The 21,017-nt window shown below is 39.6% G+C and overlaps 1 protein-coding gene across 5 annotated transcripts in view; it reads left to right on the top strand.

Annotated features, from left to right (window-relative positions):
• Window positions 1–14,488, top strand: part of ADGRB3 (adhesion G protein-coupled receptor B3) — a 1,579,303-nt gene extending 1,564,815 nt beyond the window's left edge. For all 5 annotated transcript variants that reach the window (XM_069726666.1, XM_069726664.1, XM_069726665.1 and 2 more), the window contains 2 exons: window positions 9,391–9,495; window positions 13,654–14,488. In XM_069726666.1, the coding sequence (XP_069582767.1) occupies window positions 9,391–9,495; window positions 13,654–13,842 (294 nt within the window). In that variant the 3' untranslated portion in view covers window positions 13,843–14,488. The remainder of the gene's footprint in view (window positions 1–9,390; window positions 9,496–13,653) is intronic.
• The last annotated feature ends 6,529 nt before the right edge of the window (window positions 14,489–21,017 follow it).

The raw sequence follows: 21,017 nt of genomic DNA, 5'->3' as shown, positions 1-21,017 counted from the left end.
CAATTTAAAAAACAATATTCTCGGCACAATATCATGCAGGTTTTGTAGACCTGACTTTGTGGTGTTCATGAGCCCTAAATGTACAAATAATATAATTTTGAAAACAGTTTATACTGTAAATATCACTAAGATCTATGATGAAAAATGATTTGTACTCTTCTGTACTCCATTATTTAGCTAACATTATATGTAAATGTATAGTAATATCCATTTAATGTTCATAAAAACTATAGGAGTTGCCTGTGTATTAATTGAAACATGTTAATAACAAAACATAACACATATGTAATTTTAGTTATAAAGTAATACAATGAGAAATTAAAAAAGGTTTGAGAACTTAATTAACATTTTAGGGTTATGGCTTGTTCAATATCATCATTAGGAAAGGGCATGTGATGTAAATTTCCCAGCTTTATAAAGACCAAGCCTCCCCTAACATTTTGCCAAAAAAATAGCAGCCACAGATTATTCAAAGCAGCTGCCTAGCACTCTGAAAATAAAAATAGTGGAGGCCCTCAAAGCAGGAGAAGGCTATAAGAATATAGCAAAGCGATTTCAAATTGCCCTTTTTCTCAGTTTGAAATGTAAATAAGAAATGGTAGTTAACAGGAAGGAACAGTGGAGGTCAGGATAAGGTCTGGAAAACCAAGCACCATTTCAGTGAGAGCTGCTTGTAGGATTGCTTTAAAGGCAATGGCTGCAATAGACCTTCAGAAAGATTTAGCAGACTCTGAAGTTGTGGTACATTGTTCTGCTGTTCAGAGACACTTGCACAAATATGGTCTTCAAGGAAGAGTCATCAGAAGAAAACCTCTCCTGCATCCTCCCCATAAAACTCAGCATCAGAAGTATGCAAAAGAACATCTAAACAAGCCTAATGCAAGTCCTGTGGATCAATAAGTTTAAAATAGACTGTTTGTCCACAATGATCAAAGTGTGTGTGGAGAAAAAAGGACACAGAATTTCAGGAAAAGAACATCTCATCAACCATTATACATGGGGTGGATCAATCATGCTTTGGAGTGGAGTTGCAACCGATGGCACGGGGAACATTTCACAGGTGGAGGGAAGAATGGATTCAATTAAATTTCAACAAATTCTTGACGCAAACATAAAACCATCTGTAAAAAAGCTGGTGTTGAAAAGAGGATGGCTTCTATAAATGGATAATTATCCTAAGCACATGTCAAAATCCACAATAGACTGCCTCAAAAGGCATAAGCTGAAGGTTTTATAATGGCCATCACAGTCCCCTGATCTAAACATCATTGAAAATCTGATCTGTGGTTAGACATCAAAATAACAATGCATGCAAGCCGATCCAGGAATCTTATAGAACTGGAAGAATTTTCCAAGGAAGAATGGATCAAAATCCCTCAAACATGAACTGAAAAACTCTTGGCTGGCTACAAATAGCATTTTCAAGCTGTGATTCTTTCAATGGGGGTGCTACTAGGTACTAACCAAGGAAATATGTCATCTTTATCTTTAGGCCTTTTAGATATTATTTCATCTTCAGCATGCTTAACTGTTCACAATAACAGTCATTTTGACCAGTAGTGTCCAGACTTTTACATGTCACTGCAATTGTTTTTGTGTTCTTGGAGGTTCCTCTGCTCTTTTTCCCAACTTCTTAACTGCTCCTGTGTGTTTGGTTGTTCCTGTACCCATATTTCCAAATTCTTGACTTCTGTGTCGTGTTTCTGGCTGGTTCTGTGAATTAGAGTTTTTGGTTGTTGTACTCCAGGCTTGTTCAGCTAAATTTACTTATTGTGTTTGGATTGACTTTTAGCTTTTTTGTCTTACTTTTTCAATTCAAATTATAATTTAAGTACTATCCCGAAAGCCTGTCTTGCTACTGTGGTTAAACTCTTAGGTAATCTGTATAAAACAATTGTTCTAGCGAAAGAATGGTCCCCTAAGCATATGGCAGCTAAGCTTCTCTACACCTTGCCTCACACTTCAGACACTCCCAATAGAGTCATTCTTTCAACAAGGGAAGCCAAGAAATGCTGCTTAACATGATACTAAGTCTGGAATGGTACTACCAATATGCTCAAGAACAATTTGCCAACAGATTAAATCTTAGCAATGTTGCCAACAAGGTCAATAGGGAATGCAGTGTATTTAGGTACCTTTTTTCTTTATTTTTCCTTGAAATGAACTTATCAGCATAAAACACAATCTCTTGTTAAAGATAGGGCAGTACAGGGTGTGTAATATAGTTTTTTTTTGTATTTGTAACCAATAATATTCCTCACAATAATAAAGAAGACCCCTTCCAAGATATCATAAACCTGCAGTGTCATTGAAAGAGTAACATGATCCAGTTTAATATAAAATTCCAATTTTTATTAAAGTATTCAAAAAAATATATAGTACAAAATGCAATGATTACAGGAGTAATAGACTCACTGTCAACATAGAACATGATATCAGAAACGAAAGAACAGACCAGTACATCCTATAAAATAAATCTAGAGTAGATCCAAAGTGAAAATCAAGTATGGATATGAATTAATGATGTCAAATTAATTAACCTTCTGTCCCCCAGCGTTCTGCTTCCCTGCACTGTGTAAGCGCCAACCGTAAAGCAGAGTGGTGACATCACCGCTGTGCTTTACGGCCAACCGGCGCTCAGTCAGTGCAGGGAAGCAGAACGCCGGTGGACAGACACCGGAATGTAAGTATGTAGTGTTTGGTTTTTTTTACATTTACACTGGTAACCAGGGTAAACACTGGGTTACTAAGCGCGGCCCTGCGATCGGCATCGTTGTCTAGATCGCTGCAGCGTCGCTAAATGTGACGGTACCTAAGTAAAGGAAACACACACTAAAGGTACTGTCACACTAGACGATATCGCTAGCGATCCGTGACGTTGCAGCGTCCTCGCTAGCGATATCGTCCAGTGTGACAGGCAGCAGCGATCAGGCCCCTGCTGGGAGATCGCTGGTCGGGGAAGAAAGTCCAGAACTTTATTTCGTCGCTGGACTCCCCGTAGACATCGCTGAATCGGCGTGTGTGACACCGATTCAGCGATGTCTTCACTGGTAACCAGGGTAAACATCGGGTAACTAAGCGCAGGGCCGCGCTTAGTAACCCGATGTTTACCCTGGTTACCAGCGTAAAAAACAAACAGTACATACTTACATTCAGCTGTCTGTCCCTTGCCGTCTGGTTCCTGCACTGACTGCTGGCCGTAAAGTGAAAGCAGAGCACAGCCACAGCGGTGAGTCACCGCTGTGTGACTCACCGCTGTGCTGTGCTTTCACTTTCACTTTACGGCCAGCAGTCAGTGCAGGAACCAGACGGCAAGGGACAGACAGCTGAATGTAAGTATGTACTGTTTGTTTTTTTACGCTGGTAACCAGGGTAAACATCGGGTTACTAAGCGCGGCCCTGCGCTTAGTTACCCGATGTTTACCCTGGTTACCGGGGACCTCGGATCGTTGGTCGCTGGAGAGCTGTCTGTGTGACAGCTCTCCAGCGACCAAACAGCGACGCTGCAGCGATCCGGATCGTTGTCGGTATCGCTGCAGCGTCGCTAAGTGTGACGGTACCTTTAGGCTATTTTTGAGTTTCCATGAACAAAGCATTCATTTAAAATAATTAAGCTATTCACAATCACCTCTCAGTTGGAGTAACACTTTCACTCAGCTGTGAATGGTAAATGCAAACACCTCTGATTACTTAATTGGATCAATTAAATACTTATTGGGCTTTTTGTTCCACAGTCCTATAAAAAAAAAAGAAATAAAGGGACCTAGTTACTTTTGGCTATGTTTGTTCAGGGCCAATGTAGTATAATTCTATAATTAAGTCGTGTATGCAGAATGCTTTTCTTACATTTTGTTCAATGTCCTATCACTTTACTTAGGGCTTGTAATTTTCTTAAGACTATCCCTTGCATTATAAGTTGAAATTAAAAATAAAATGGCAAATATAAAACAAGTAAATTAATTCTTTTTTTAGTAACTGAAAGCACCACTGCAGAGTATTATGCTTACCAACCGCTATCTTCAGCTTGTACCAGAGCCGCTCCATTCCCACTTCATCTTCTTCAGGCCTCAAATTTTGACTGATCAGAAATCAGAGGTAACAGTCACAGGCTCTTAATGTAAGTCTGAGAGTCTTGGTCTGTCCTTGTTCTGGCTCTCATAGACTGTTGTGACTTCCGGATCACACAGCAAACACTGGAGTTATCCAGCAGGTCTCAATCTGCAGAAGATTGACTGGAGTGGTGCCAATAAAAGATGAAGATGGTGGCTGGTAAAATAAAAAAAAAACTCTGAAGTGGGGTTTTGGAACAATTCTTGTTTCAGTAATTTATATTAGGTCAAATAGTTCTGTATGTAGCAGAATTTCCCAGATCAAAACCTCCAACACTTCAAAGGAACCCAATATATACCATTATTTATTTGAATTACTTATATTCTGCAGTGTATGGATGGATTTCTGCAAATCCCATTTATATGAATGGTGCAGTCTACAACATATCTGTCACAAGTCCACACAATCTTTCTATTGCAAAGTCCTATGATGGTGTATAACGAGATGGTTGGATAGTTTGTCATTCTTTCGATAAAGGGCAGTATATGTTACCCCTAAAACATGTTTACCACAGTGGGCAGATTGGTTATTTTGTAGTAAGTCATGATGTGTTATGTGGGTTTTAGATTAAGGGATTCTGCTCCTCCTGTTTCGCGAGATAATTACCTGAGGTAGGACTCCGACTATTATTAGCTTCATCATTGGCCTAGATGCAAACATTGAATGGAGCTGCTCATTGAATGGAGCAGCTGGGAGATAAATGTGAAGGTTTAGATTTTCTCATGCTACGGTAACATCCAGCCCAATACCTATCCCCTCTTTTATGCTTCGGTCACTGGCGGTGCTGCATCTTAGCTGCGGGTGATGTAATAGTTTTGTTTAATTCCTGAGACATTAGGTGCCGCACAATCAGGTAGTTATAGGGCTAATCCCAGGCAGTTGAGATTACTTCTTTCTGTGAGCCCTGGGTGAGGCTGTCTTAAAAGTGCTTTTTCTTTGGTCCACACCTCAGTGCTTTTGCACCCGTTATGTTATATTGATCATATCATTTTCTGACCTCTGCTTGATTTTTGACCATCCACTTGTTTTCCAAGTTTTGTCCCCAACTAGACACCTTGGTACCAATCCAGCTTGACAACACTTCTTGTTTCCACTTGCTCTACCAGTTTGTAGCTGACACAGCTGGTCGGCCACAAGGGCCTCTATGTAAAGGTACCTTCACACATAACGATATTGTTAACGATATCGTTGCTATTTGTGACGTAGCAACGATATCGTTAATGAAATCGTTATGTGTGACAGCGACCAACGATCAGGCCCCTGCTGGGAGATCGTTGGTCGCTGAATAAAGTCCAGAACTTTATTTCGTCGCTGGACTCCCTGGAGACATCGCTGGATCGGCGTGTGTGACACCGATCCAGCGATGTCTTCACTGGTAACCAGGGTAAACATCGGGTAACTAAGCGCAGGGCCGCGCTTAGTAACCCGATGTTTACCCTGGTTACCATGCTAAAAGTAAAAAAAAAACAAACACTACATACTTACCTAACGCTGTCTGTCCTCCAGCGCTGTGCTCTGCACTCCTCCTGTACTGGCTGTGAGCCGGAAAGCAGAGCAGTGACGTCACCGCTCTGCTTTCCGGCTCACAGCCAGTACAGGAGGAGAGCAGAGAAGCAGAGCGCAGCGCTGGAGGACAGACAGCGGTAGGTAAGTATGTAGTGTTTGTTTTTTTTTACTTTTAGCATGGTAACCAGGGTAAACATCGGGTTACTAAGCGCGGCCCTGCGCTTAGTTACCCGATGTTTACCCTGGTTACCGGCATCGTTGGTCGCTGGAAAGCGGTCTGTGTGACAGCTCTCCAGCGACCAAACAGCGACGCTGCAGCGATCCGGATCGTTGTCGGTATCGCTGCAGCGTCGCTTAATGTGAAGGGGCCTTAAGTCGAGATCTCTATACAGGAGTTACAGGGTAAAGGCCAAGGCAACTGCTGAAATCTAGTAGACGGAGTGGCTTGCGCTAAGCTTCTCCATGAAAGTCCTATTAACAGCTGCAAGGCTGCCACTAAAGCTTCCTTCATCATTGCTGCTTTCAAAAGTTGTGGGTTTTGCATCAGTATAGGACCTTCTCATTTATCACCAAGCTGCTCCACATTTGCACACCATCTAGATCCTGACTGAAGGTAGCCAAAAGCAGTTCTATATCTAGGTGTTGTATCTTGCACACAACACAAGCAGCTGACACATGGGGGGTGCTTAATACATCAGAATATATATTTTTACCCCCAGATGTTCTATTTTGTGCCCTATGAAGCACTCTCCTTATTTTTTCTCTGTGTTCTAATTTTCCTAAAATCCAAACTTACAGCTACAAAATGAGCGTGATTAAGGAAAGAAATCTTTGTTATTTGAAAGTTAACAGTTCCCTGTACTTATACTGTTGGGAGAAATCAGTATACGGGTAATCAGGAAATGACAGAGTCAAAATGTGTTCATTTAATTCTAGTGGAACTAAGCTTAAGTCCCTGAACAGCTGGTTTTTGGGGTGCAACGTGTCAAAGTCAATAAATATGTCTAAGAACTAGGTCTTCATTATGAACTACTATTTTTACAGTTAAGGACACAAATTCGTCTAGCTATTCATATTCTCATCTACAGTACAGACCAAAAGTTTGGACACACCTTCTCATTTAAAGATTTTTCTGTATTTTCATGACTATGAAAATTGGACATTCTCACTGAAGGCATCAAAACTATGAACTAACACATGTGGAATTATATACTTAACAAAAAAGTGTGAAAAAACTGAAATTATGTCTTATATTCTAGCTTCTTCAAAGTAGCCACCTTTTGCTTTGATGACTGCTTTGCACACTCTTGGCATTCTCTTGATGAGCTTCAAGAGGTAGTCAGCTAAGTAAAGAAAAACAAGTGGCCATCATTACTTTAAGAAATAAAGGTCAGTCAGTCCGAAAAATTGGGAAAACTTTAAAGGTGTCCCTAAGTGCAGCTGCAAAAACCATCAAGCGCTACAAAGAAACTGGCTCACATGAGGACCGCCACAGGAAAGGAAGACCAAGAGTCACCTCTGCTTCTAGCAGCAGACACATCTCTTCAACAACTGTTAAGAGGAGACTTTGTGCAGCAGGCCTTTATGGTAAAATAGCTGCTAGGAAACCACTGCTAAGGACAGCCAACAAGCAGAAGAGACTTGTTTGGGCTAAAGAACACAAGGAATGGCCATTGGACCAGTGCTTTGGTCTGATAAGTCCAAATTTGAGATCTTTGGTTCCAACCACCGTGTCTTTGTGGGACGCAGAAAAGGTGAACGGATGGACTCTATATGCCTGGTTCCCACCGTGAAGCATGGAGGAGGAGGTGTGATGGTGTAGGGGTGGTTTGTTGGTGACACTGTTGGGGATTTATTCAAAATTGAAGACATACTGAACCAGCATGGCTACCACAGCATCTTGCAGCGGAATGCTATTCCATTCGGTTTGCGTTTATTTGGACCATCATTCATTTTCCAATAGGACAATGACCCCAAGCACACCTCCAGGCTGTGTAAGGGCTATTTGACCAAGAAGGAGAGTGATGGGGTGCTACGCCAGATGACCTGGCCTCCACAGTCACCAGAACTGAACCCAATCGAGATCGTTTGGGGTGAGCTGGACCGCAGAGTGAAGGCAAAAGGGCCAACAAGTGCTAAGCATCTCTGGGAACGCCTTCAAGATTGTTGGAAGACCATTCCCGGTGACTACCTCTTGAAGCTCATCAAGAGAATGCCAAGAGTGTGTAAAGCAGTCATCAAATCAAAAGGTGGCTACTTTAAAGAACCTAGAATATAAGACATAATTTCAGTTGTTTCACACTTTTTTGTTAAGTGTATAATTCCACATGTTTTAATTCATAGTTTTGACGCCTTCAGTGTGAATGTACAATTTTCATAGTTATGAAAATACAGAAAAATCTTTAAATGAGAAGATGTGTCCAAACTTTTGGTCTGTACTGTATATTAGAAATAGAACGCAATGTGCCTACATAAGATTTTGTCTTTTATTGCCACGTTGTGATCATACAGTGTTTAAAATCTTTAATTACTGAGATAATTTCTGTAGACTGCTTTGAGTGCCATGGTATGTTTTGGTAAAACTAGAAGGTGTACATTTTAGGGTTTTCTTATTCCATAACTTTTTTTTTACAAGCATCTTACAACTGTATAATATACCAAGAGGTTGATAATTCACCTTACCAATCCTCTGCTTGTGCATGGCTTCCCTAGTTCCCTGCCATCTCTGTTTACTAGACTCCTGCAATGACACATCAAAAGGTAAGTGAGTGCTGCAGACAATCACTGATTGTAGAGGTGCCCTCAACGGTGTCAATATGTGATCACTACAATTAGGGATTGGCTGCTGAGTTCATGTTTCAACGTGCTTGGTTATTAATGGTGCCTGGTAAAACAGATTTTGGTGGGTACAAGGCAAATGACAGCATGGGAAAAACAGAGGATTGTTAAGGTGTGTATTATTCCTCTAGTCATTCAATATTACTTCACTATGTCTGCAAATAATTAATAACATATTTTTTATAAAGTAAGTTGCTTTTTTCTCATTTTCCTTATAATTATATCTAGTTTATACTGACCTGTTTATCTCACAATAGACTGACACTTCACTCTTCTCAGTGTGATAAGAGACAAGATTGCAATTAATAGTTAATTCCTCTATTAAAGCATCACTCCATTGACAATAGGTGAAAACAATATCTCATGCTTCACCCCCTGATTGGGGACCTCTGCACAGGTCACTGAGCATGTCTGGTACACTTTCCAATTATTCATCCATCTGTATTTGGTCAATACGACTATAAGCATTTACAGCTATAAATATTTAAACATTGTCAGATTCACCCTTTGTGTTCAGCTTTAGCGAGTGAAAAAATGTATTGAATTTGCGAAAAGGTCGACCTTATAAGCTTCTACTGGTCTCCGATGTTGAATGCAATAATATGCATTTAAACATGTCTTTTCATTCAGGATATAAAAGTGATGTATCTGGCCTAAATTAAGGAATATGTGATCCCACTAGCTCTATTTCATATGAACTTAAATGATAAGGTTCCTTGCATAATAATCACATATTAAGCATTCAATACTATTCATCTACTATTAGTTTATTGCAGTTATTTTTTTACTGTTTCTGATTTTTTTGACATCATTATAATTAAGACATGCTCACTTTTACAAAATAGTTTTTATACTATACAGAATGTGTATGTGTATATGTGTAACTCTTACAAAGGAGTGCTTTATTATTAAAGACGATATTTTTTTTCTTAACAGAAGGTCATGCATACTAGAAAAAGGCATATGGAGCTATTTCAGGAATTAAACCAGAAATTTCAAACTCTGGACAGATTTCGGGATATACCAAATACTGGAAGTATGGTAAGTAAAAAAAATTTTTTAGAATTCTACGCATAGCAGATGTGAAAAAGACTTTAAGAAGTATTCTGGTTTAGGTAAATATGTGTTATTTGTAGTATATTGTTTTCAAGGTCTTTGATTGCCTTCATTGAACTTACTTTTGGAGTGATTAAAACACATGTGCACAACTCATAGGCCTCGATCTCTGAAATAAGAAACGTTGCCACTTTTGATAAATTTTATTGGCGTTTGTAGCCTCCCCCGGTCCAGCCTGGCTCCTCCCCAGCTCCGCTCATTTTGGCCGAATATGGAGTAAAAAAACGACAAAAGTTGCAAAATTTTTAGACAACTTCACATTGCTCAAAAAATGTACCAACTTTTCCAAGTTTGTTATGCCACCCCAGACGTAAACACTTTGATGAATTGGGGACAAAGTCATTACTTGAACACACAAAAATGTGTCTGCCTTGGTGGTAAGCAATAATCGCTATTGAATGATTATCATCAAATATTTTAAAAATGATGGGGAATTAATATGTGAAGTACACAGGAAAAAAATTTTAATTATACAAAAATAGGATTTGCCAAATTTGGAACATCCTTGAATTATTTTTTCCTAATTGTACATTAATTATTTTAGAAATGATGGAGGAATAATATAGTAAGAGATTGAGCACATGGCCATTTTCTGGCTCCATGCAAGTTCTAAGATGTGTAAAGCTATAGTATGGCTCAGATAGACGTCTATGGGGCTTTTTTGTACATCTGTCATGGCAGGACGTTCCTTTATATCAAGAATACCTGTGTAATATGAAGTCATGCAAAGGTCCCATAGATCTGCACAAGGAAAGCCTTTGCTTTTGTAATATAGCCCTTGAGACATTGCTTGTGCCATGCAACGGACTCTGTACACATTTCTTTGTATTGTGTATGAACCGATAATGCAGATGTGTCCTTTTTGGGCATCCCAAATGCAGCTGGTCTGTACATGTCAGATGTAGTAGGCTGGTTTGTCATTGTAGTTGTCTTGTTGAACAATTCACTACTAAAAACAGTAGTTTTGGGTATTTGTACAGTACTATTTCCACTTCTGCTGCCATTATGCAACCATGCCTGCCAGTGCTGTCATGTAAAGTTCCTTTTTAACATCATAGAAACATTATTTTTTCACATAACAGAGATTTTGTTTTCATTATGATTGTTTTTTATCCTTTATTTTTATAAATCTTTTGAGTAAGGAGCAAATCTGTCCACAAATGTTATACAACTTCAGGTTGTCATCATATTTATATCCACTTGCAGCTGATACTACGGTTATTAACAGTTCTGGTGCTGAAAGCCAATGTATGCATTGCTGGCTGTGATGCGCAAAAGGTGCCGCAAGTAGAAAAAAAAACAGTATTTCCAACTAGTGACTCTTAGGCTATGTGCACACGTTGCGGTTTTTACCGCGGAACCGCGGCGATTTTGATGCTGCGGGTCCGCAGCAGTTTCCATTGTGTTTACAGTAACCTGTAAACCCTATGGAAACCGCAAACCGCTGTGCACATGCTGCGGGAAAAACCGCGCAGAAACGCAGTGGTTAAAAACCCGCAGCATGTCACTTCTTTGTGCAGAATCGCAGCGATTCTGCACCCATAGAAATGCATTGATCTGCTTACTTCCCGCATGGGGCTGTGCACACCATGCGGGAAGTAAGCGGATGATGTGCAGGTTATACCCGGGGTGGAGGAGAGGAGACTCTCCTCCAGGCCCCGAGAACCATATTTGTGGGTAAAATAAAGAATTAAAATAACCCGCAGGATAAAAAGGAACGTGTGAATGTGGCCTTAAGTGTCTTACATGACTTTTCAGTCCAATAGAACTAAGGAAGGGAAAATATTTAGCAGGAAATATAAAGAACGCTATGTGCAAACAGCCACCGTAGGGTAGATGTTGCACTGTTTTCACCATATCACCTACTACATGTACTAGTACGTTTCCTGTGCGGCAGTAATGCTTTATTAAGGTCTCTAGGACATAAACATCATGCTTTATTGTTAGAATTGCCTGGATAAATAAAAGACAAGGTGAAACTGTTGTTTCAAGAGAATAGGCAGCAGCAGAATGACTGTATCTTCCTCTAGCTCCTCCTACCCCTCTCTCTCGATAGAACTTTATAAGCAGCAAGTCTCATGAATTGTGAGTGAATGATCACTCCAGGTGGAGTAAGAAGATTTCTTTGCTAAAAAAGATAATACAGTATCTCTTATCTTCACTTGTACTATTGAACGACATCGTGATCATCATCGTGAATTGGAATAGTTGATTTCTTTCTATACGTATATATGTAGGATTGGGACACCATTCACACTGCACAACCACGGCTGCATAAATATTTACACACACATACATATATCTTTCTAGAAATGTATACAGTCATAGCCAAAAGGGTTGGCACCCTTGAAATTGTTCCAGAAAATGAAGTATTTCTCCAAGAAAATTATAAAAATTAGACATCTTTTGTTATCTGCATGTCTATTTTGTTTGTGTGTATTGGAAAAATGTAAAAAAACACAGAAAAAAATAGGCCGGACAAAATTGTTGGCACTTTCCCGAAATAATTGGTAAACAACTTTGTTTAAAGCATGTGCTGCTCATTTAAACTCTCCTGTGGCAAGTAACAGGCATGGCAATATGAAAATCACACCGGAAACCAAATAAAAAGAGAAGTTGACTCAATCCTTACCTACTGTATCCTCACCCATCCCTTGTAGATTGTGAGCCCTCGCGGGCAGGGTCTTCTCTCCTCCTGTACCAGTTGTGACTTGTATTGTACAAGATTATTGTACCTGTTTTTATGTATACCGCTCCTCACATGTAAAGCGCCATGGAATAAATGGCGCTATAATAATAAATAATAATATAATCTTTGCATTGTTTGTCTATGAGTGCCACGCTAAGCATGGAGAACAGAAAGAGGAGAAGAGAACTGTCTGAGGACTTGAGAACCAAATTGGTTGAAAAATATCAACAATATCAAGGTTACAAATCCATGTCTAGAGATTTAGATGTTCCTTTGTGCACAGTGCGCAACGTAATCAAGAAGTTTACAACCCATGCCACTTTAGCTAATCTCTCTGGACGCAGACCATTTTTAGGGTTTTGTGGGAAACTGTCCAATTTGCCTTTTTCTCTCTGATTTTTGTGTTGTTCAAATACACACAAAGGAAATAAACATATGTATAATGAAACATTGCAATAATTTTCTTGGACAAATACTTAATTTTCTGGAACAACTTCAAGGGTGCCAACACTCAAGGCCATGACTATATATATACATACATATCTACATATATTTAGATAGATTTTCCATAATGCTGACCTTCTTTTGGACAAATATAATATTATGTGGTAACCATTTTCATGAGTAGCCTTCCATGTAAAATAGGGCAGCTTTCCATTCTGGCTCAGGGAGGAATCCTGAGAAAGGAATACTATGCATAGGGGATGACTTTGTAGGATGGCCCTTTTAAAGTTTTATATAAACCAACAGGGCAAACTATTCCACAAAATCATATGTACCTGTTGATTGACATTTGTATTTTTTAATGCATTCTTAGATTTAATACGTGACCATACAGTTAATATATCCTATTGAATACATTTTATGCAATGTCATAAAACTATGTATAGATTTTAAAACTAAGAAAGTCTTTGCAGCCCAAAAATAAGTTTGGAACCAAAACAGTACATGCTTACATTTTATTATGGAATTTATTATGCGCAACATGTGAACATACCTTAAAGGGACTCTGTCACCTGAATTTGGCGGGACTGGTTTTGGGTCATATGGGCGGAGTTTTTGGGTGTTTGATTCACCCTTTCCTTACCCGCTGGCTGCATGCTGGCTGCAATATTGGATTGAAGTTCATTCTCGGTCCTCCATAGTACACGCCTGCGCAAAGCAATCTTGCCTTGCGCAGGCGTGTACTATGGAGGACAGAGAATGAACTTCAATCCAATATTGCAGCCAGCATGCAGCCAGCGGGTAAGGAAAGGGTGAATCAAACACCTGAAAACTCTGCCCATATGACCCAAAACCAGTCCCGCCAAATTCAGGTGACAGGTTCCCTTTAATAGTCCTACAGTACAACAGTCATTTTTATAACTCTTTCTTTTCTTGTATTTTCTGAACAGGATAACCCAGCAGTAAACAAGAATCCATGGGACAGTTTCAAAAGCCCAAGTGAATATCAACACTATACAACAATAAATGTTTTAGATTCAGAAGCAAAAGATTCTTTAGAACTTAGACCCTCGGAATGGGAAAAGTGTCTAAATTTGCCTTTAGATGTACAAGAAGGCGACTTTCAAACAGAGGTTTAATATAACTATGAAAAAAGAATGAAAGAAGAAAACAAGTCATTTGCACTGACACACAAAAAAAAAACTTTAGAAGCCTGGCGCCTGTACTTTTGTGACAAATTCATGTCAGGAACTTCATGTGTCAAATGTCAGTGTTCTTTATTTTTTCTTTTCATTTTCTTTTTTTTCTTTTCAACTTCTTGTCTGCTCTCACTGGAAAATCTAGTGCAGAACCAGGTGTACAAATCTTACCATCATGTGTTGTAAGTACCCGTGGAATGGATTTGTAAGGTAATCTTTATAGATCAACCTCAAACAACAATTCATGTTGTAACAGCTTCATTCGGTTTAGTTTTCAAAAAACTTCACCATGAAGCACAATGTATATATGCAGTTTTTAAAATTTATAACAGTCTGTTTGGCCATTACTACACTTTTTACTTTATAATATAAAAAGCAAAATTTTTGTCATTAAATGAATGTTTGTTGAGCTACGTTCTTCATTGCTTTAAATGCAATAAAGTAATAATCTCACTTTTATATGAATAATATATTTCACATCTTTATTATTGCAGTTTTATCTTGGAAGCTCATGGTGGCTTTCTCTGCTGCAGCTCTGTATAAAATATTTAAAATGTTGTATGGTGTAAATAAACTTTTGTCTACAGCCCCGTTTCTCTTGTTCTCTCTAACACTTTAGCAATGTTCATAGAAAATGCATATTGTGACTAGAGATGAGCGGACCATCTACACTCTACTGTAGTGTGTAAGCTCTTATGGACAATGGTGTCCTCTATCTCTATCCATTGGCTGTAAAGTCTAAGCTTCAATGATTATTGGGGTCTTCTATATTTCTCTCTCCTATAGAGTGTAAGCTCTTATGGTTAGCGGGGTCCTCTCCCTTTTGTAGAGTTTAAGTTCTTTGCTTGGTGGGGTTCACTCTTCTGTAGAGTATAAGCTCTTATGATCAGGGGTGTCCTCTCTCCCACCTGTAGAGTGTAAGTAAGTTCTTATGGTTAATGGAGTTCTCTCTCTCACTCTCTCTACTGTAGAGTGTAAGCTCTTATGGACAATGGGGTCCTCTATCTCTATCCATTGACTGTAAAGTCTAAGCTTCAATGATTATTGGGGTCTTCTATATTTCTCTCTCCTGTAGAGTGTAAGCTCTTATGGTTAGTGGGTCCTCTCCCTTTTGTAGAGATTAAAGGGACACTGTCACCTGAATTTGGAGGGAACAATCTTCAGCCATGGAGGCGGGGTTTTGGGGTTTTTGATTCACCCTTTCCTTACCCGCTGGCTGCATGCTGGCTGCAATATTGGATTGAAGTTCATTCTCTGTCCTCCGTAGTACATGCCTGCACAAGGCAATCTTGCCTTGCGCAGGCGTGTACTATGGAGGACAGAGAATGAACTTCAATCCAATATTGCAGCCAGCATGCAGCCAGCGGGTAAGGAAAGGGTGAATCAAAAACCCCACCTCCATGGCTGAAGATTGTTCCCTCCAAATTCAGGTGACAGTGTCCCTTTAAGCTCTTTGCTTGGTGGGGTTCACTCTTCTGTAGAGTATAAGCTCTTATGATCAGGGGTGTCCTCTCTCCCACCTGTAGAGTGTAAGTAAGCTCTTATGGTTAATGGAGTCCTCTCTCTCACTCTCTCTACTGTAGAGTGTAAGCTCTTATGATCAGCATAGTCCTATATCGTTCTACTGTGGAGTGTAAGTTCTTATGGTCAGCAGAGTCCTCTTTCTCTCTCTGTCTCTACTATAGATTGTAAGCTCTTATAGCCAGCAGGGTCCTCTCTCTGTTCCGGAGAGAGTACCTTTTTATGATCACCGACGCTCTCTCTTTCCTGTGAAGTGTAAGCTCCTTGTATCAGCGGAGTCCTTTCTCTCCTATAGAGTGTAAACTCTTATGGTCAGTGGCGTTCTCTCACTCTCTCTGCCCTCTCCCCCCACAAGTATTTTCTGAACAATTACCAGTATTGAGATATGCAAAAAATTTTCACCGCAAATAAAAAATTTTGGGGAGACTTGTCAAAGTTGCCGAATTTGGATTTCAAAAGATTCGCTCATCTTTAATTGCGAGCCGTAAATATAATAAAATATCCATTTTATTTCTAACAGTTATCTTTTTGTCTCTTTTTACAATTTTTTATTATTTTAAAATATCTTTGCATAATAGATAATTCCAAATATAAAGGGGTTTGGTATCCACAGAAATTGTGTATAGTCTAGCAGGTTGAGCTAAGTTGAGCGTAAAGATTTGAATTGCCCTGTCCTGCTGTCCAGTCTGGTTTTTTATGTAGCCAGACGATGGCAGTCTTCACTTAGAGTGAGAAACTTTTCCTGAGCATCCGGGCACCTCTGGTTTAAAAGGCCTTGCAATGCCATGATGCGGAGGCAAAATACACATCATAACATTACATCACATCAGGACTAGTAAATACCTGCAAGAACCATGATAATAACCACAATAGTGAAAACTGCCCTGAGGACTTTACTTATTGCCAGACAAGAGCAACGTAAATCTTTTTGCTCAACTGTATTAGCTGGCCATATATAAATTAACTAATAATATTTTCAATAAATAAGGCTTATTATTTATGTTATGCATTTTCTATTATACTACTTGTATCAATTCCATGTAATTTTTCTATTTTTCTGCTTGCTTTTATAGAATAGGAACTCTCATTGTTTACTTTCGATGGATAAAACTCTGTTCTGGTTATGTGATGGACACACAGCTCTTTTGTAATCAGTTGAGAATTACATGACCAAGTCAAATTTCCTTCTTAGTGGCCACATGCAGAGATCACAAAAGCGAAAAATAATTGAAACTCAAAATATATTCCAAATTTGCAATGCATTTGTTTGAACAATATATAAGCTAAGTGGGGGTCTCTGGCATTATTTATTAATTTTATATGCTTAGATTATGCCAGGGGTGAGCAATTCATTTTCCTGAGGGGCTACATGAGAGACTGTGACTGTTGTGGAGGGTCAAAATAATAAGCAATAATTAATTCTGCTCATTATTAATATTAACATATTAACTATAATTATTTTATATTAATTGTAACACTTAATATTGAGCAGAATTAAGTATGCCGACATCTCCTTACAGCCCTTATATACCGTAAGAGACCCCCCATAGCCACTGCATGTCCAGCATGAGAGCCCCATTGCCTCCACATGTCCAGCATGAAAGGCCCATAGCCTCCCCATGTCCAGCATGAGAGTCCCATAGCTTCCCCATTTCCTGCTTGAGAGTTTCGTAGCCTCCCAATGTCCAGCATGAGAGCCCCATAGCCTCCCCGTGTCCAGCATGAGAGCCCGATAGCCTCCCAATATTCAGCATGAGAGCTCCATGACCTCCCCATGTACAGCATGACACCGCCATAGCCTTCCCATGTCCAACATGAGAGCCCCATAGCCACCCTATGTCCAGCATGAGAGGCACATAGCCTCCCCATGTCCAGCATGAGAGCCCTATAGCCTTCCTATGTCCAGCATGAGAGCCCCATATCCTCCCAATGTTCAGCATGAGAACCCCATAGCCTCCCCATGACCAGCATGAGAGCCCTATAACCTCCCCATGTCAGAATGAGACCCCCCATAGCCTCCCATGTCCAGCAAGAGACCCCATAGCCTCCCCATGTCCAGCATGAGACCCCCATAGCCTCCCCATGAACAGCCAAACATCCTATACACATGCTCACCTTGCTCCCGTTCCCGTGGAGCTCTTCCTCTGCTCTGTCAGATGCACTGATTCACCACAGTGCACAGCTATTGAGATAAAATAACGTCATCATGTCAGCTGTCTCACACTGGTGGAATGCATTCACAGCTTCCTGCATCCCGAGAATGCAAACACATAGCGGTGACAGTGGACAGGCTGAGGAGGACAAAGTGCAGCACGTAGGTCACTGTTTTCAGCCCCTCAGTCTGTGAGTCGGACTGGAACGGCCAGAGAGATGGATATGGCCTACAGACCGCTCTTTACCAAGGTCTGTATTGCACCATTATTTCCACAGCGCTATAGAGACATTATCAGCACTATCCTCATTGGGGCTCACAATCTAAATTCCCTATCAGTATGTCTTTGAAGTGTGGGAAGAAATCGGAGAACTCTGAGGAAACCCACTCAAACATGGGAAGAACATACAAAATCCTTGCAGATGCTGTCCTTGGTGGGATTTGGATCACAGAGCCACCGTGCTTCCCCTAGGATTAATTGGTTATCTCTAAAATTACATAATTAGAAATGGTGAAATCATAATTTCTTCTATGTGGTCTGATCTTATTTCTGCCATATGTATGTAGTCCCAAAGAAGATATGTATTCACAATAACAGCCATTGTATATGTATGAAAACTCGTACTGAAAAGAACTGGAGAAATTCCAACTAATTTGATCACTGCTTCATATGTTAAACTCTTGTATAAAAAGGGACATCCCGATAGCTTCCTATGTACTATATCTCAAGTTCTGTTCTAGTTTACACATATAAAATGCTTTGTGTTAAGTTTACTAAACTGTACTGTATATGTTTAGTTTATGGAATTAGTCAATATGCTGAATTAGCCACCTATATAGCATCTTGTTGTACCTGATGGAGCCTGTATGGTATACAACGCCTTCGAGATCATCAGAAGGCCCATGTATCTTAAGTAGGGTTCTCCAGTTCATTCTACTTTTCTTTCTACTCCATCCTTTCTTTGGTTCTCCAATGAGTGAAGTTGAATGAATAAAAAGCACAATGGGGTCTTATCCGGTGATGGATAATATCACCTGATGTGGTCTGTCCTGATTAAGAAGTTGGTTGACTTTAAAACGCTTTGGCAAAATTGCTTAGAAACATCTTTGGTCTCCTGGATTCTCCAATTTGTCATCATCTGCGGTGCAGTTAACCCACTATTTCCATTTCTGCTTTTCATAGTTTCCTTGGAGCTCGGTATCTTACTACACTCCAACTCCCTAAGGCACATACTAAGAAAGTAGCCGCTATAGCTAGATTTCGAGCTCCTCCTGCACTTGGTAGCTGCCTATTCTACCTAGCACTTTTCATTTTTGTGAAAACTTTTTACTAGGAAATGCTATGAAATCACATCTATATCTCTGCAATATTTGCTTGTGTTCTAAAAGACTGAAAAACCTCTGGAAGAATGAATTTTTATGGCACTTGTCACAGCACTGTGTGTTTGATAGCTACCTTTATTTCTTGTGATTGCTTTCCTCAGGTATTCTGATTGAACACAGTTTTTCTAGACAGATGGAAAGTAGAATGTGTATCTTTATGCTGACTTGAAAATACCAAATATTGTGTCCAGCTTTTCACTCACATATCATTTTGGGATTTAAAATGTGAAGGCATTTATTGTCCAATATTATGTAACCAAGTTTATTGAAAAGTGACATTTTGAAAGTGAATTTATTGCATGAATTATTCCTTGCTTTTTCAATCTGTGCAATACCTTTAGTGGTTTATGTAGCAATTATTTAACAATTATTAGTGGTAATAGCAGTTTAAGGGTATGTGCACACGTTGCGGATTCTCTGCGGATCCGCAGCGTTTTTTGAGATGCAGAAACGCTGCAGATCAGCAATTGATTTACAGTACAATGTAAATCAATGAGAAAAAAAAAATGCTGTGCACTCTTTGCGGAAAATCCGCTGAGGAAACGCTGCGGTTTAAAAGTAGTAACATGTCACTTCTTTTTTGTGAATCTGCAGCGTTTTTGTACCCATTCCATTATAGAAAACCGCAGGGATAAAAAAACGCAGCAAATCCACAAGAAAACCGCAGCAAAAATGCACAAAAAACGCTGCGGAACTGCACAAAAAACGTGACAAATCCGCAGGTGCGTTTTCTGCCAGCAGAGGCAGAATCCGCACCAGAAATTCCTAAGCCTAATCCGCAACGTGTGCACATAGCCTAATAAGGGTAACATTCCTAAATAAAGTCCAAATTTAAGAGAATATTGATCTTCACCGAGTACACTAGTTTAGAGTGAATTCCCATGGGTCACAAGTGCACATTCCTGACAAATGTGCAACAAAAGCAGCATATTTTGGTGCAGTTTGCCAAATTTGTCCAGATTTCTCCCTCAATAATCCTACATCATTTTCTCTTCATATCAAAATCTACATGTAAGACATGGATTTTGGAGCAGATTTGCATGGGCCTGATGTGACTGCATCCTTACTCTATGTATTTGATGTTCTTTTCCTGGTGCCAAAATCAGTCCATGACTTATTAAGATGTAATAATGCCAGCACACTTGTATAATTGTCTCTAGATAGCACAATTAATTTGTTGCAAATAATGACACATGATCAAGGTTCTTGGGGTATGGGCGGAATAGGCCTTTTTATAGTAAGATGCTTTGTAAATGCATAATCAACCTTCATCAATTCTCCAATATCTATAATCCAATAAGATATATTACATTAAAGTCAATAATTACATTAATTTTACATTAATTCTAAATATTTTTCTATCTACTGGCTAACATGGTACCAAGATATATGTCTATCCTGTATCATTAATTTTCTAAACAGAGAATTCATACTGATATGTATGCATATGCAATCTACGGTATAAAATTGTGGACTTTAATGTGATATATTAAACCAGAGCTTAATGAACGTAGGATGTAAAAATAATAATAATTCTCTTCTAATCTGTCCCACCGTCTCCATAGACCACCGTGTGGTCATCCATGCCTATCTTGTTTGCCTTTCCCTTCACGATCATTCTCTTTGGCCACTTCACTCCAGGCCCTGGCTTCTGGTGCACTCTGGCTACTGATGTCAATCTGTACAGTCACTCGGGTACCATCCGTCATTACGTTGTGACACCAAGACAAGCACAACAATGGCATGGCATGCAGGGACATCAGAGGCCTAGTTGTGTCAGAAGTCCTGGCCTGGAGTGAAGTGGCCAAAGGGTATGAGTGTCATGGAACTTGGAAAAGAAGTGGAGCGGATGACCCTATGAAGGGCTGCAAGCAAGAGAGCAGTAGAGTAAGTATTGTTTTTTTCTCCAGCTGCTTGCCTGGCCCTCTACAGTTCAGTAAAATGGCAGCCACGATTTTACTGAATTTGTGTGGGGCGAATAACAGTAAATTTATTTTTGGGAAAGTACAAATCTTTGTAAAATTTAAGAATTGAATACCACTCTAATAAATTTGTTCAT

This window comes from Ranitomeya imitator, chromosome 5 (assembly GCF_032444005.1).
Source record: "Ranitomeya imitator isolate aRanImi1 chromosome 5, aRanImi1.pri, whole genome shotgun sequence".
Lineage (NCBI taxonomy): Eukaryota > Metazoa > Chordata > Amphibia > Anura > Dendrobatidae > Ranitomeya > Ranitomeya imitator.
The sequence above is the reverse complement of the archived record's forward strand: the minus strand, read 5'-3'. Positions and strand labels throughout refer to the sequence as shown.